We start from the raw sequence: 15710 nt of genomic DNA, 5'->3' as shown, positions 1-15710 counted from the left end.
TGCCACATGTTATTTGCTTGACTAAAAGATAAGGTATCATTCAATAATAATATTGATGTCAGCATTTTTGCTAAGTTTTTAATAACCTACATCTGATCCTTACACCTTTTCAGTGGCATACATAGAAATTGCAATGGACAGGAAGGTAAGCAGGGCCACAGCTTGTTCCAGTCACTACAAATGTTTCTAAATGCCTCACTCTCAACACTGGTATTCGGAAGTAAATTGCCATTTTTTCAGACTTCCCTATTAGAGCACGTTCCTAATTTCCATTAAAAAACAAAAACAAAAACGGAACGTTGCCTCTTTTGTGTTATAGAAAGGAAATCAGTTGGCAAATGGACTCCATGATGAAGGAATAGGCCTCCTTTAATGGACTGGCCATTCTTCTTTCCTCCACACCCCCTTCTTCTGGCTGCCACTGGTGAGAAAGTGAGAGGGATAGGGCCAGGCTGAGCACCATCAGAGGGCTGCTGTGCTTTCTGGAGACAGGACAGTAGGAAGAGGGGTCAACAGCACTGAAGCCCTCACCCTGTTTTCTAGTCTTGGTTTTGTTTTGCTGCATTAGGAATAGATTGATGTAATACCCAAGACAACAAATTTGGCATAATCTACAATCACTTTAGTATAAAGAAACTTATAGTAAACTGTCATTGTTAACTGTCTTTGCCTATGGGGGGGCATGTAGATGCGTGTGTACCTTTTGGATGCACTAAAATATGTACATAGAACAATCACTTCTAAAAACCCAAATGATAGGTCATGTTCATGGGAAAATCTGTCACAAGACAGTTTGTTCCCTTTGAATTCCTGTGTTTCCAGCCATGGTCTTGGAAAGACACCAGTGCATGTGGCTTGTCAGTCAGTCCTCTTACGGTGCTTGGTTGGTACCTTTCTGGTTGCAAGAAATCTCAATTTGTCTCTATCCATTGTGGAAGATATCTGTGGTTGTATAACAGACCACTTCACAATCCCAGGGCTTAAACCAATAGTTTGCCACTTCCTGTGATTCTCAGGGTTGGCAGGGGTTATATGTGGTTTAACAGATCACTGACGCTTTGCTTTCAGCTGAACCAGAAAGCCTCAAATGATACTTTTATCCTCCCAAGATCTCTTTCCATGGGCTATCTATCATCATTAGTTTAGTTCATACTTCCCTAGGGCACAGGTTCACCACACTCACGCTTGTAGGATACTTGGCAGAATCTCAGTGCCAATGCATATGATATGGTCAAACCCCTAGTAGGCATGGGTGGGAGGGGTACTTCCCGGGGGCCATCACTATAGCCTATATACTTCTCTTGTTTGTTTAAAATACAGGGATGAGAGAAAGAGAAGACATCTTAACCACAGTCCATTTCTGCCAAGCCTCACAGAGAATAGAACATCGTATGGGGTACCAGAACATCAAAGCCACAAAGGGTGGCAGGTGCTTATCATCTACCAAATGTTCTGTCGATGCCATACTCACAACCATCTGCTTCTGCTCCTACAGCTCTTGGCTGACCTCACCTTCACTCCTCTTACTGCTTACTCACGGCTGCTCAACGTGCTATGTTTGACCTTTGGCCTTTGTTCTTGCTCCAAACTGCTGCCTCACTTTCTCTTCCTGTCTCATTGTCACCCTTCCCCCAGGAAGGAATTTGTTAGCATTTAACTGGTCACTCTTAATTCCCTTTCAAGTCACCAAGTCATCTCACAGCCTTTATACAGCCTGCCTGCCTGCCTGCCTTTGTTCAGACACCCACTCTGATTCTTTCAGCCTTGGTCAGGCTTGGGTGGCAGTCGGGGGTGGGGTGGGGTGGGGGGAGGTAGTTATTGGAGACTAAGTGTCAGACTTTGAGAATGGAGCAGTCTCCTCCCTTCTGTTTCACTGCTGTGACTGGATTAGAGGTGGGACAAGAAGGGTGTGCCTTTCCTTTTTCCAAGAACAACTCCTTTTTTTCTCCTACTCCGACCACCTTTGCTTTTGCCGTCAGCTTTTTCACCCGGAAGAAACCCGAACAGTGCCTGTGGGTACCTGGCTAGACAAGTGTGGAACAGGTGCGCTCCTGGCTCCCATTGCTATTGGCCTGGCGCGTGTGGGCTTTGTATTAACCCTGTTTTATGCTCTCTCCTAAATCTCTCATTCATATCATGGTCTCATGTTATTTCTTTTCCTGTCATTGCTACACTAATTAAAATAGTTGATGTATATATGATATCATGTATGAGAAATAACTGGATTTTACCAAAAGACTGGTGTTTTTGATGATCTAACTTCATGTCTTAAAAGTGTTATCTAGTTTTCTAAATCTAAAGCATTTTAAGATATTGGGGTTTTTTCCTACTGAGATATGAAATATATTTTAAAGTATTAGTGAAACTTGGTAATAGTAACTACTTACTGATGGTAAGCTGGACTGCTGGCTCCTTATTTTGCCTTAGTTGATGTTTTTTACCTTATGACTGCTATGTAGAATGAACTGTGTTATTGTTATTGTTTCTGTTTTGGAGTCAGGGTCTTGCTTTGTAATGCGTGGTGGCCTTGAACTCTCAACCTCCCTGCCTTTACCTACTCATGGGTAAAATCAACCTTTTAAAGAATGCCTCATCTCTATTATCTTAACTTGTTATTCTTTTAAAAGGCCAGGGCTGTCATGTGATAGAATTTTAGGGATCCCTATTCATGCGGGAAGCAGTGTGGAGAGACCCTTGACAGAGCGCGGTGAGCAGCGTTGTGAAAATCCTCTGTTCGGAGTCAGACTCCATCTGCCCTTTAAACAAAATGATCAAGGACTAGACTTGGTAGTTGTGATTGCTTATGGACTAATTGCAGTGTAATGGGATGAGGAAGGAGGAGAGATGCTGGATTCTTTCAGAATATAGCAGAGGGAAGTGAAGAGAAGCAGCAGAAGTTTTCAGAAGAACCAGCTATCGGGGTCTGGTGTGTGTGTGTGTGTGTGTGTGTGTGTGTGTGTATGTGTGTGTGTGTGTGCCCGTCCCCAGCAGGTGACCACCAGCCTGCATTGTGGAGTCCTCATCACTGAGTAGGTTGCTAGAATTTGTTTTACATTTTTTGGTCACATTTATTGTGCTGGGGAGCAGGGCTGCATATGCGGTTGGCACATGTAGAGAAGTCAAGAGGTCGACTTGTGGGAGGCTGTTATTTCCTTCTACCACATAGGCTTTGGGAGCTAAACCCCGGTTGTCAGGCTCAGCAACAAGCATTTCTGCCCACTGAGCCATCTTGTCATTAGCCCTAGATCTTACTTTGGCGATTGCTGGGCAGACAGGATCTCTTCATGTAGGGAGGAGCCTAAGTGGGATTCCTGTTCAGGAGAGCACTTAATAATATAGCTTCAGCTGTCAACTGACACAGCCTCAAGTCATCTCCGGCAGTCTCTCTTTCGGATTCTGATAGGCCCATTGCCATGTTTGTAAGGGATTATTTTGATTGCCAATTAGTGTGTGGGAGGGTCTAACCCACAGTGGATGGTACCATCCCTAGGCAGGTGGGCCTGGACTATGTAAGAAAGCTAATTGAGCATGAACCAGGAGTGAAGGAGAGAATAGGCCACCAAGCAGTTTTCATCTCTGGTTCCAGTTTCTAGACTCCTACATGGAGTTGCTGCCCTGATATCCCCAGTGATTGATTGGGATTTGGAAGTATAAGCCAAATAACTCCTTTACTTCTGTAGTGTGATTTTGGCCAGAGGGTTTTGTTACTGCAACAGACCGCAAACTAGAACAGTAGCCAGTGTGATTGGGATCTTTCTTCCCTCATCTGTTAAATGGGTGTAATTTTATTGCTTTTCTGGTTTCTGTTGTTTTAAAATGTATCAAATGAGATGCTCTGTTACAGTACATGGAGGAATAAAGGTTTTGAGTTTTATTTGATACACTACCACCTGTTGTGCTGGCTAGTCTTATGTCAACTGTCATACAAACTAGAGTTATCTGGATGGACAGAACCTTGAGAAAGTGTCTCCGTAAGATCCAGCTGTAAGGCATTTTCTTAATTAGTGATTGATGGAGGAGGACCCTTTATGGGTGGTGCCATCCCTGGGCTGGTGGTCCTGGGTTCTATAAGAAAGCAAGCTGAGCAAGCCATGAGGAGCAAGCCAGTAAGCAGCACCCTTCCATGGCCTCTGCATCAGCTCCTGCCTCCAGGTTCCTGCCCTGCTTGAGTTCCTGCCCTGCCTTCTTTCAGTGATGAAGAGCAATGCTGAAGTGTAGGCGAAATAAACCCTTTCCTCCCCAACTTGCTTTTTGGTCATGGTGTTTTGTCACAGAAATAGAGACCCTGACTGAGACACCTGTTATTGTTTATCTTTCCTTAGATGCTGTTTCATCTTCTACTGATTCTTTGTAGAAGCCCTCCTGTAAGATTCCTTTGACTGAGGGGAACAAGAAACATGCCCTTTACAGCCTCACACAGCTTGCCTTGCTGTTTGTCGAGATCCTTCAAGTCTCTGTGGTCCATACCTCAGATAGGCTTTTCCTTAGCTCAGTGTGACCTCTGCTTGTACTGATGTAACTGTGACTTAGTGGAGGATTTATGTTCAATCTTCTCTCCATGGCCTCAGATACAAATCTGTGACTGAAAAGCACGGGAATGGCTAGGGGGTAGCATTCATGTGCTTATTCCTTACAGTAAAAATATTTACAACATAAAAGGTGACCATCCCTGAGCTGGACACTGGAAAACAGTCAGGATAGTGCCACATCCTGAGGTTGGGCAGCCAGAAAGGCCAGCTGCTAAGGAGCCATCTGTGGCAGCAGTTAGTGTGTCCTGGGAGTCCAGGTGTATCACTATTTTGTTCCCTGGCTTGGAGAGTGTAGATCAGCCTTGTGCAGTCAGCACTGACATCTCCCCCCCGCCCCCCATGCTGGATAAAGAAAAGCACAAACAGCACAGAAGAAAATGGCAAATGATGCTCAGCCTTCCTGTCCTGCTAGAGAGTGACTTCTAAAACTTAAAATAACTTCAGTTCTCATTTGAGAAAAAACAAGGTTTTATTTTCCTCCTGAAAACAAAGACTTCTTACGTAAGTCACAGGACAGCTACTTGTCATGGGTTTTACATGAATCTTTTGTCAAAACTTTAGATTTTTTTCTTTGAAACTATATAGTAGATCATACTTTATGATTTAATGTGAATTTGGTGCAAAAATTAAAGGAACTCTGAATTACATTTCTTCTATAGTGGAGAAAAGAGTACTCAAGATGTTTCTGTTGTTTTGCATGTCACAGATGCTATACATAATGTGAAAATATGCTTTTAATGGAATTAAAAGAAATATATACTACAGGCCTTCACTGCTTATCTTACTGTTGATCATTTTGACAGCATAGAGGATTTTAAACATCAAGGTGACTTATTTGAGTTGACAATAATCTTTTTCAATACTTTACATTTCAAAAAGTAAATACTTTTTGAAAATTTCAAGCTAACACACTCCTTAGCCTGGCTGAGGTGCTATTTAACATTAAGATCTTATTCCTTTTCATCTAATTATGAAGAATTTAGATTTGGTCTGTGATTCTTACTTACTGTTGAATAGCAGTCACCTCTCAAGGCGAATACAAGGCAGGTAGCTCCTGGTGGGGTTCTGACAGGCATCCCGAGGATGCGAAGCAGGAGTTTTTCTTTGTACATTCTTTTCACTGAGAGAAAGCTCAGTTTTCTGTAGCTGTATTTGATTTTCAATTTGATTAAATGCTGGAGACTTAATGCTGTCCTTGAGTGCTTGGCATGCCACCTTTGAGGGCATACGAAGAAGGAGTGGGTGATTTTTTTCCTGGTAGGAGTCAGGGATGGGCTGAACCAATGCTTTGTCCTGCCCCGAGAGAATATGCATTGGAGATGATCATGTGGCTAATGGTTCAGTTAACTTCCAACCTTTGAGGAGGGAGAGACCATGTTTTCCGGTATAATGGTTCCTAATCTCCCGACAGTGTGAAGATTTATTTGCTCATGCCTCTTGCAGTAAGTACTCTCTCAGTTTTTCTAAAACTTGAGTTTTTTCTTTATCGCACACACTGTGATTTTATATGTAATTTATTAATTTCATGCATACTTTGAAAGGATAGAAATAGTTGAGCAATGCTTTATCTTATATGAAGCTTGTCTCATTGTTTTCCCTTAGGAGGAGGAGAATGAACACTTAAGACATCAGGCAAAATATGTAATAAGTGAGGAACTTAGAAACTGTGTGTAGCTGCCCAAGATCCTACAGGCATTGTAATATATATAGTACAGAGTTGAGGAAGTGTTTGGGCTTTCTAGTATCTGTTTAGAGGGCTGAGTGCTTAAATCTCATAAACTTAATTTACACGGTTCATAAATCAGGCAGGCAATAGTGTGTGTTCCAGAATTTAGTTTTGCTGTTTTACCCTAGCGTACGTTGTATGTAAGGCATACTAGCTTCAGTGCCCTTTGTGCCCTTTGTTGCTATTTTCTCTGAAGCTTTTTTAGAATTAGAATTAGCAGTAAAACAGACAGATCTCAGGTGACCTAAGAAAATGACTGTGTGGTGGCGATGTGCTGTGTGTACACAGAAAGGTGGGTTGCTTTACATCCCAGTGAGAGACCCTTGAACAAGCCTTTCTTCCTGCTTCTCAATGCTACCTAGAGATGATCATTCATAATGAAATAAAAGACACACTTCCTGGATCTTAAACCACATAGAATGAATGTTTGAGTCATGAAATAATGTTTATATCAGCAGAATGCCTAAGGTCAACTGGGTTTTTCATTGTATCTGTTCTGTAAGAAGTCCATCATCTAAACCGAATTTAAATTAGAATTCCGTTGCTAGTCAAACACACATTATCCACATTGTTTCATTTTTTTTTCATATGTCTGTGCCTTATCCCAGGTGCTGAGCTGATATAATAGTACAACTGATTTATCTATGATGATTAGATTCTGGTCTGCAAACTGCATGTTATAGGATAAATATAGCTCTGGTTATAACATGGCCAAGTTATTTGAAAACAATCAATTCAAGGATCTCAGGGCTCCATTTTATTCATTTTTTTCTTTCATCTCTTTATTTTTTTCACTACAAATACTTATTTGCTTCCTTCCATGCTCCAAGCAGGCTACTAAGATGCAGTGGGGAGTAGAAGAGATTCAGTCTCTAGCCTGCAGAAGCACAGTCTGGTAGAAAAGATGGATATTATGAAAATACATGACTACTTAAAAATAAAAGTTATACGTATCATTCACTAATGAATCCTGTAGATGCTATCTTAGATTATAATAGTTTTGTTCCCCTTTGCCCACCCAAGAGCTATTGCTCACGGCTGCCTTTCCTCCCTGAGAAGACACATTCAACCTCTCTTTCCAGGTGGGATAGTCATCTCTCTGTATGGCTGGGCCCAGGCTTTCAGTGTGGCCCTTCTCTATGCAGGGTGACAAGCCAGTGAGATGAGGGAAGTACATCCCACAGAGATTATTTATTTATTCATTTATTTAGGGTTTCATTTGCTTGTTTTGAGACAAAGTCTCAAGGATGGCCTTGAACTCCCAGAAATGCTCCTGTGTCAGCCTCCTAGGTGCTGAGCTCTTGTAACATACAAGCATTGCATGCATGCATACATACAGGAATAGTATGTATACAATGAGAAATTTCAGGAATTCAGAGGTGATGCTAGAATGTTTTCTAGTCTGGATGATCAGCTGATGTTTCTTAAAAAGGACCTCCTAAGTGATTTATGAAAAACAAAAGGGACTTTGATAAGCAAATAGGGTAGATAAGGCTTTCCAAGTAAGGGGATGGGATAAAATAAGACAAGAAGATGTGGGATGTCAAGTCACCTTTAAGGACTAACACAAGAAAAATAGAAAGAAATCATCCAGGAAATAGTTATAAGGAAGTGGAAGGAAGCTGGTGGAATCAGTCATCGATTGACAGATTCAATTCAATTGATAGAATCAATCATTGATAGATCATTAAGGCATTTTAAACACCTCTTAAAGGATATAGTGAACTAATATGGTGACTCCCAATATTTCACCAAAGACCTTTGAGGAAATAATTGATCATCACTGTTGAGGATAGCGGGGAACCCAGAGCTCAGCTGGGTCTGAAACTGTAGTGGGTAAGAAGTGGAGATGACCTGAAGGGTCAGTGTTCATCCATTCCCTCAGTGTTTAGGGTTCGAAGCAAACTTGTGACCCTGCCCAGAACTCTCCCAATGAGCATCTTCAGAGTGAATAGCCCACTAGGCCTTCCCTCTGAAGTCTCAGGGAGCTCACTTTTTGGCTGGCCTCACAGCCAGAAAAGACATGGTTGCCTTCAGAGAGCTTGAACACAAGTATTTAAAAATGGAAAAAAAAATCATAATAATGGGAAAGGGTGCAGATTTTGCTTGACATCACCGCAAATATTTCTGAACTGATATTAGATTTATGAATAAATGATATTCCAGTCTCTGAGTTAAATATTTAAAAATTCCTTTTTAGAATTCATGCATAATGGAGAGCTGATTTTTCTCAGCTGCACATTTTTCACTCTTCATTTCCGACTTTTAATACATTGTAATTATTGTTCTTATCCCATCCTTTTTCAGTTCCCTGCATGAAAAATTATTTGAACATTGCACACAAACCTTCTGTGGAAGAGGAAAAGGAAAATCGGTGTGTGGGTCTCATCAGGAGTAGAGCTGATGCAGCTTAAAATAATGCCGAAAAAGAAGCACTTCTCTGCAGGCAGAGTGCCCTTGATCCTCTTCCTGTGCCAGATGATTAGTGCTCTGGATGTACCTCTTGATTGTGAGTATTGACAGTTGAAATCTCAGAGGCCAGCAGGCAAACTCTCCCAGTAGTTACCATCACCCTGAACCGCGATGCTGAGCAAAGTGTCCACATGACACTGAAAAGCTAATCAAAGTGAATTTGGCTTTTCCCTTCAGCACCTGGTGTTTATGAAGACGCTGCAGGAAAGGCCATGGGAATGGCTGGGCATGCTGTCCTCTCTGTTCTGTTATCTCTCTTTGCCTCAGGTGTCTTCTGTGTCCAGTGGTGGGAGTGGTCTGAGGAGGGACTGGTGCAGCTGCCCTGATCCTCCCTGGGGGCCACCCTTTGTGGAGGACCATGAGAACCATTTTACAAGGATGATGCAAATCCCCACTTATTGTCCTCCTGGTGTCACTTTCTCCCTTCATTGCTGAGGCATCTCTGAAAAACAAAAAAACCCTAAAGGATGGTCTAGCCAGCCCTCTGGCCCTTTATGTCCTCACATCACCCATATTTCATACGTTGTTTCCTCTCATTCAGACAGACAACCTCATTTCACTCTCTCATTTTACATCCTCAATGTGAATTCAATTATAAGAACAGCATGTCACCCACAAGCCTAGTGAATAGTCTTTTTTCTTTTCTTTTTTCTTTTTTTTTTTTTTTTTTTTTTTTGGCTTAAACTATATGATCAAAGACCCAGGTGTAAAATCTTGGTACTAAGGCAAGACCTGTAAAATCACTGACAGGAAGCAGCTACTGCGTTTCTCTCCCTTATTTTCCCCAAAGTAAAATGTACACCACTGCCTGGCCTGAGTGCTTTGTTTGTAGACAATAAAGACAACGTTGGGTTCCAGCTGGATATGTTCCTGCAGCGTGAAGCAGAATTTCATATCTGCACAATTACTGTACTTCACAATTGATTTACCCTCTATTCCCAATCTGCATGACCTCTTTAAAGCCATTAGCTTCCTGAGTAGAACATCTGTTTGGCAAGCTTTCTAAGGTGCAAGAAAGATAGCTGTTTCCTGGGGCTATGCCATTGCTGGGGTGTCCTTTTCTGCCATAGAAGTTGCAACTGCCAGTGGGGAGACAAGACAGGGTTTCCTGCACACTCTGCTCACTGCCTGGACCATGTGTCTTTACACTAAAGCCCAACAAAATGCAACATTTTCATTTTAAGAGTTTTTCATCCAAAGACCTTAATTTAAAATCTGTACATATATATTTAATTGAAATGTGCATTTGCCTGAGTCTATTGGAGCAGGAATATTTAAGTAAGCATTTGCTCTAATAGATGGAAAAGCAGTGAGGGAAATGCTTTTGTTCTCTCTTGTGTTAAATATATTCCTTGTTAATCTGACTGCTCAATCTAACTATCAGGGGAAACAGGCACCTAGGGCTAACTCAATTATGGCAGCTAATGGAGAAGAGGCACAAACCATGATGAAAATAAAGTCACGAGTAACCTAGGCTCTCCTGCATTAACCTTTGCGAGTAGTAGTGACAGGCAGCCTGTCAGAATGATTGGAACTGCGTGTAAACACTTCCCTGTTCCATACACCCTTTCTTCAGCACACACAATGATTCTACATCCTCAATCTGGGAGACTGAGGATTGCGAAGCAGAAATATACTAACGGCGTAAAACCGTCTTGGAGAATAACCATAGAAATGTGCAAATCTAAAATCAGTGTTGGATTTGACTTGGATGGAGAGTTGTAGCAATATTCCATTGTTAGGTATCATTATCATGAGCATTGTGGTGTCTGGGATAATAAGATCAGACAGTACACAGAAAGTGAGAGCTCAAATGAATTGTGGATTTCATCTGTTTTTCAAATTGACCATAATTATCAGTGCAGCACAATGTGTATAGGATGGAATTAGCTATTCCTGTTCCTGCAAGTGTCCCCCTCCCCCTTTTTTCCTACAGCATGGCCTTTGTTCTTCCATATGCTGATGTAAGAAGCTGCTGCAGGGGCAGACAGAATTATGAGTGCCAGTTTCTTTCTCTTGTAATGTCACAACTTCAGCTTTTACAGTATGGTTTTTATTCTAGGCCAAACCAAGTAGACAGGATGCCCCCCTTTTATCTTTAGGGTGCTAACATTCTCATTACTAACATCTGATTTTCTTGAATCTTCTTTGCCCACTCACCTGCTGATACTGATGGGAAAAAAGCAAAGCTTCTTGGCGACTGTAAGTGTATTTCTACAAATTACTAGGCAGTGTGAAGATGTGACTGTGCCCTTGCTTCTTGAATTAACAGTGTGAATCAAGCAAACACCATCACGCTTTGTGATTAGTGTCTTTATAAGCATGTTGCTTACTATAGCCAAACACCTCATTTGAATGCTAAGGTACAAGTGTAATAATATATAACCTGCATGAATAATGGAGACTCAGATATTACTTTTGCCAACTTGCTATTCTACTAATATACAAGCTGTATTCACATCTGATGTAACTCAATGAGAAAATTCAGAAGAACTTTGTAGGGAGAATGATCTTTTTTTTCAAATGTCATCAACTGGAACTGACACACATTTTTTTGCAGAATTTTGGAAGTTGGGTGTATGCAGAAGCTCAGTCAAGTCCTTCTATGGCTTCAGCTTTCAGAACTGGGTAGAACAGTGGTCCTGGGTGTTATAAGTAGAAAAGCTCTGCAAATTAGAAGACTGTCTTGAAATACCCAGAAGGTAGAACACTTCAGCTAATTGTTCCTGGCAGGCTTCCTATAAGTAAAAATTTCTGCTGCTTCTGACAGCTAGGTAGCATTTATCATCCAGTGAATAGATGTCCATTTTCAGACATTTTCCTTTGATGTTGAATTAAACAGAGAAATCTTGGTAAGTCACTTATTACTACAAAGCATTTATTAATTGCCATATGACCTAAGCAGTGTTCAAAAAGATACCTCCAGATGGCAAACTCCTGGCACAGCTGCAGACACAGGAGGGGAAGGCCTGCATTTGAAACCAAATTTGCATGTCTGGCACTTTCTTACCCCACCCACCACATTCCCCCCAAGAAGAACTGAACTGAATGACTCCTAAGAATCCCTTCTATCAATGTCTTTGTTCACCATTTTGACGGTGTAGAACCTGAAAAATTCATTTCATTATCCCAAATGCTGTATTCCCAGAATCTGAGGTTGATCACTCCAAAATGAAGCTGGCCCAAATTAGAATCCTGAGGCACAACTGGACAGTCCCAGTGCTGGCATCTCCTAAAAATTTTACGTAACATGTGTTGCTAATCCTCCCAGTTACAGCTGGAAGCCAAGTCAACTTTTAAACCTCCCATCCCGTCGGAGGGCTTACAGGGGTAGAGCCTCAAGTCTCCCAGCTAATGAAAAGCAGAGAGCCACTAACCCTCAGACAGAACTGCTGACTAACATTGGAAATTGACAAGATAGAAGCAGGAGTGTCCAAAGTGCCTGATGCAGGGGAAAGCAAGATGGAGCAGGATGCTTCACTGCACAGTCCCAAAGATGCCGCTCACTCCCTAGCATGTTGGCATTGGGGCCCCAGCAAGCCTTTGTCATGGGAAACTGCCCTACACCTTGTGAGATTTATAAGGACACCCTTGGCCTCTACCTGCTACAGGTGATCATTCTCTCCCAACCCAACTTGTGGCAAAGGAAACTTTCTCCAGATGACCAAAGGTCCCTGGAAGAGCAAGGGCAAATTGCTCCTGTTGCAAACAGCCACTCTGTGAATAGCTTCCCTGAACCTGTGTTTAACAGTAGCCATGCAGAAAGAAGGGGAGAATTAGTCTCTGCTTGGGGCCTTCCTGGTCAAGTCATTAGCCTCTCTGAATTACTAACAGAGGTTGAAATCATGGTCTCTCTAGTGCTTTCCCATTCTAACAAGAATCCTGGTATCATAGGAGGAAAGAGCCCAGAGTGGTCTCCGTTCTAACAAGAATCCTGATCTCATAGGAGGAAAGACCCTAGAGTGGTCTTAGAACAACTTGGAGAATGCTCTAGGTCTCTAGATTGAATTGCTCTGGGTCAAAACAGTTATCTTTGCAGTTTCACAGTAAAGGAGTGGGTAATAATTTGAAGAGCACAATAGAAACATGGTCCCTTAGAAAGGAGAATTTCAATCCCATTAATAGCCCAAATAATAGTGTTTTCTCTTCATCCCTAATTCATCTACCCGCTGGCTTAGATAAGGCAGGTCAAGGCTCCAGTTTAACAATCTTTTAAATATGAGCATGTCAAAAGTATGTTTCTCTGGGATATATTAATTTACATAATTAGCATACTAATGAGCTCTATGTCAGTAAATCTATCCTAAGAAAGAGTCAAATCTACCTTATAACTTACATTAAAAGATATCACTTGAAACAAAAGAACCATGAATTTCTCATTGTTACATCAGAAAAACAGTGTTTGATATTAGGTTTGTATTAGTAATCATTTTCCCAGACTTTTAGTCTGGAAAATGGATTTTGCAAGTGTGTGTGATGTGGCCAAAGGGAAGTTGTGTCCTGACTTCCCAACTTTAGGTGAATTTTAGTTGAAAATCTAATGGGGATTTATAGCTACAACAGAAGTTACTAGGAATATTTGTGGCATATTTAGTCTGAGGCAAGTGATTTTAATATAGAAAACACGGTTGCTATCATTGATAGTAAATCATTTACTTCTTTACATTATTCTCCCCTTTTACAATTAAGTGGTACAGCCTCCAACCATCACCCAACAGTCACCAAAGGACTACATTATTGACCCTCGGGAGAACATTGTAATCCAGTGTGAAGCTAAAGGGAAGCCTCCTCCAAGGTAAGCATGCCTTCTGCCTTGAGAGCGTTTAAAATAGTAAGCAATCTCTGCAAATGTAGAAATGTTTTGAATTGTTGATAGAATAAGGAAGATCGTGTGGAGCAACTTCTTTTTTAGTTGGGTATTTCTCAGTATGAGTGGCAGCATGGTCTTTTGTTTATCTCACTCTTTTGTTTATCAACTCCTTGGCTCATTGCAGCCCTTTAAAGGTGTTTAATGTGTCTTCTTAGGTCCTGCATATCTCTAAAGTATCAGTTACAGGTTCACTGTCTCATCCCTCAGATTAATTACAGCTTGTTTGCTGAAGCCTAGATTTTTGCATTTTTCTATTCATGCTTTTCTATAAAATGCTCATAATTTGTGAAGAGATAGAGAAAGACCTTCTAATCTTAGTTCTGAGACCAATGGTTTATGACAAGGGAAAACTCCTTTTATCTGGGCTTGTTTTTTCATAGGTTGAAAAGACAAAGGGTAATTTGAAATGATGGCTTCTCCGAACTCTCCCACCTCTGAACTGGCCACAGAGTGGTCCTACACTGTTCTCTGTACTTAACAGGGCTCTCCATGTAGATCTCAGCATGAGTACTTCATAATCCAGTCTAAACAACACATGATAAGGATGGGAAACTGAGGGTCATCTGCTGGACTATCATCCGAAGCCCTGCAGAGAGTAACACAACAGCTAGTCCAGTAGTATGGAGAATTCTATAGAGCTTGATTGTTAAAAATGAGACTTTAAATGACTATTACATTGTAACTCTTCATTCTCATGTCTTAAATTATAACTAGGCATAATAATTTAAAGTAACAAAAGAATGAATGTTTTAGATATTTTATTTGCACGTTTATATATTATAAGCCTTATTAAATTAGAATCTGAGAAAAAAAACTGCTTGATTCTAGATACCTGTGTATGTCAACACTTCCATCAAAGCTTTACTCCCAAACAGTAGCCCCACCATATTTCCAAAACCAGTTTTCAAACAGGCCTCAACGTGCCCTTCACCTTCATTCTTAGTTAAGGCCACACAAGTACGGCAAACCTTTTTGTCACTAGTTAATGGTGGTGATGTCTTGCTGTGAGAATGAAGCTGTCCTGTACTCTGTGGGATGTTTACCACGGTCTCTGCCCTCTGCCCACGAAATGCCTGTAGCCTGCACCATCGCTACCACCTGCCCTAGCTTAGGCAAGAACTCCAAGTTGGAAAACACAGGGAAGTTTGACATGTGTGCCTCCCCGTTGTCCTACGATCACCAGGGTGTAACTAATTAGGACGTATTTAATCGCATGAGCATTGCGACATTTATAAAAGGGCATCTTTTATATAAATAAACCAAGAAAAATGAATCTTGGTTGACAATTTGGCATATCTCCTAAAAATTTATATGATTATTTCTAGAATTAAAAATTATAAAAATGCACCCCAATGTAGAAATACCACTTTTAATAACTAAGTCTTAACTCTCCTTCCTGTCTCCAGTTTATACTTTGGTACCTCGAAACAGACCTGATCACTTTCCCACCCAAAGATCACACAATGCTTATGGAGGCCTTTCCTGTCACCTTTCAGCCCAGAACACATTTTTCCTGACAGCTTAACTGAGTGTGAACAATGGTGTTCCAATAAAAATGTTAATAAAGTTCAGAGACTGTGCCTTGAAGACTTGTTTCTATATTTTCTTAGAAAAATGGCATGCAATTTGTATTGGATTTGAGCTGATTTTAAAAGAAGTATGTACCTCAAAATGTAAAAACAACACTTTTTTCTGAGTCACGATTTGGCACAGTATTTTAAAAAAGGGGACATTTTGCTAAATATTGAAATCTAACAATTATTCCTGGAACCCAATAAAACCCAAGGTTTTTTAAAGGGGTACATAATCCCATTTTTCTAGACTATTAACAAACTTAACCCTTGATGTGTTGGGCAGCTTTTCCTGGACCCGTAATGGAACTCACTTTGACATAGACAAAGACCCTCTGGTCACCATGAAGCCTGGCTCAGGAACACTCGTCATCAACATCATGAGTGAAGGCAAAGCAGAGACCTATGAAGGAGTCTATCAGTGCACAGCGAGGAATGAGCGCGGAGCTGCGATCTCTAATAACATTGTTGTCCGCCCATCCAGTAAGTGAGATTTGCCAACCAAACATGACCTTTAAAGATAGACAGTTGTGGTTATTTTG

General features: G+C 41.1%; 1 protein-coding gene across 37 annotated transcripts in view; it reads left to right on the top strand.

Annotated features, from left to right (window-relative positions):
* The window catches only part of Nrcam (neuronal cell adhesion molecule), a 288129-nt gene that overhangs the window by 205413 nt on the left and 67006 nt on the right, over positions 1-15710 (top strand). For 26 of the 37 annotated variants that reach the window (XM_016007848.3, XM_042260662.2, XM_016007846.3 and 23 more), the window contains exons 4-7: positions 8563-8764; positions 10912-10929; positions 13417-13522; positions 15455-15651. In XM_016007848.3, the coding sequence (XP_015863334.1) occupies positions 8659-8764; positions 10912-10929; positions 13417-13522; positions 15455-15651 (427 nt within the window). In that variant the 5' untranslated portion in view covers positions 8563-8658. The remainder of the gene's footprint in view (positions 1-8562; positions 8765-10911; positions 10930-13416; positions 13523-15454; positions 15652-15710) is intronic. The other 11 variants (XM_042260672.2, XM_016007847.3, XM_042260673.2 and 8 more) reach the window with 1 other exon arrangement.

This window comes from Peromyscus maniculatus, chromosome 14 (genome assembly GCF_049852395.1).
Source record: "Peromyscus maniculatus bairdii isolate BWxNUB_F1_BW_parent chromosome 14, HU_Pman_BW_mat_3.1, whole genome shotgun sequence".
Lineage (NCBI taxonomy): Eukaryota > Metazoa > Chordata > Mammalia > Rodentia > Cricetidae > Peromyscus > Peromyscus maniculatus.
The sequence above is the reverse complement of the archived record's forward strand: the minus strand, read 5'-3'. Positions and strand labels throughout refer to the sequence as shown.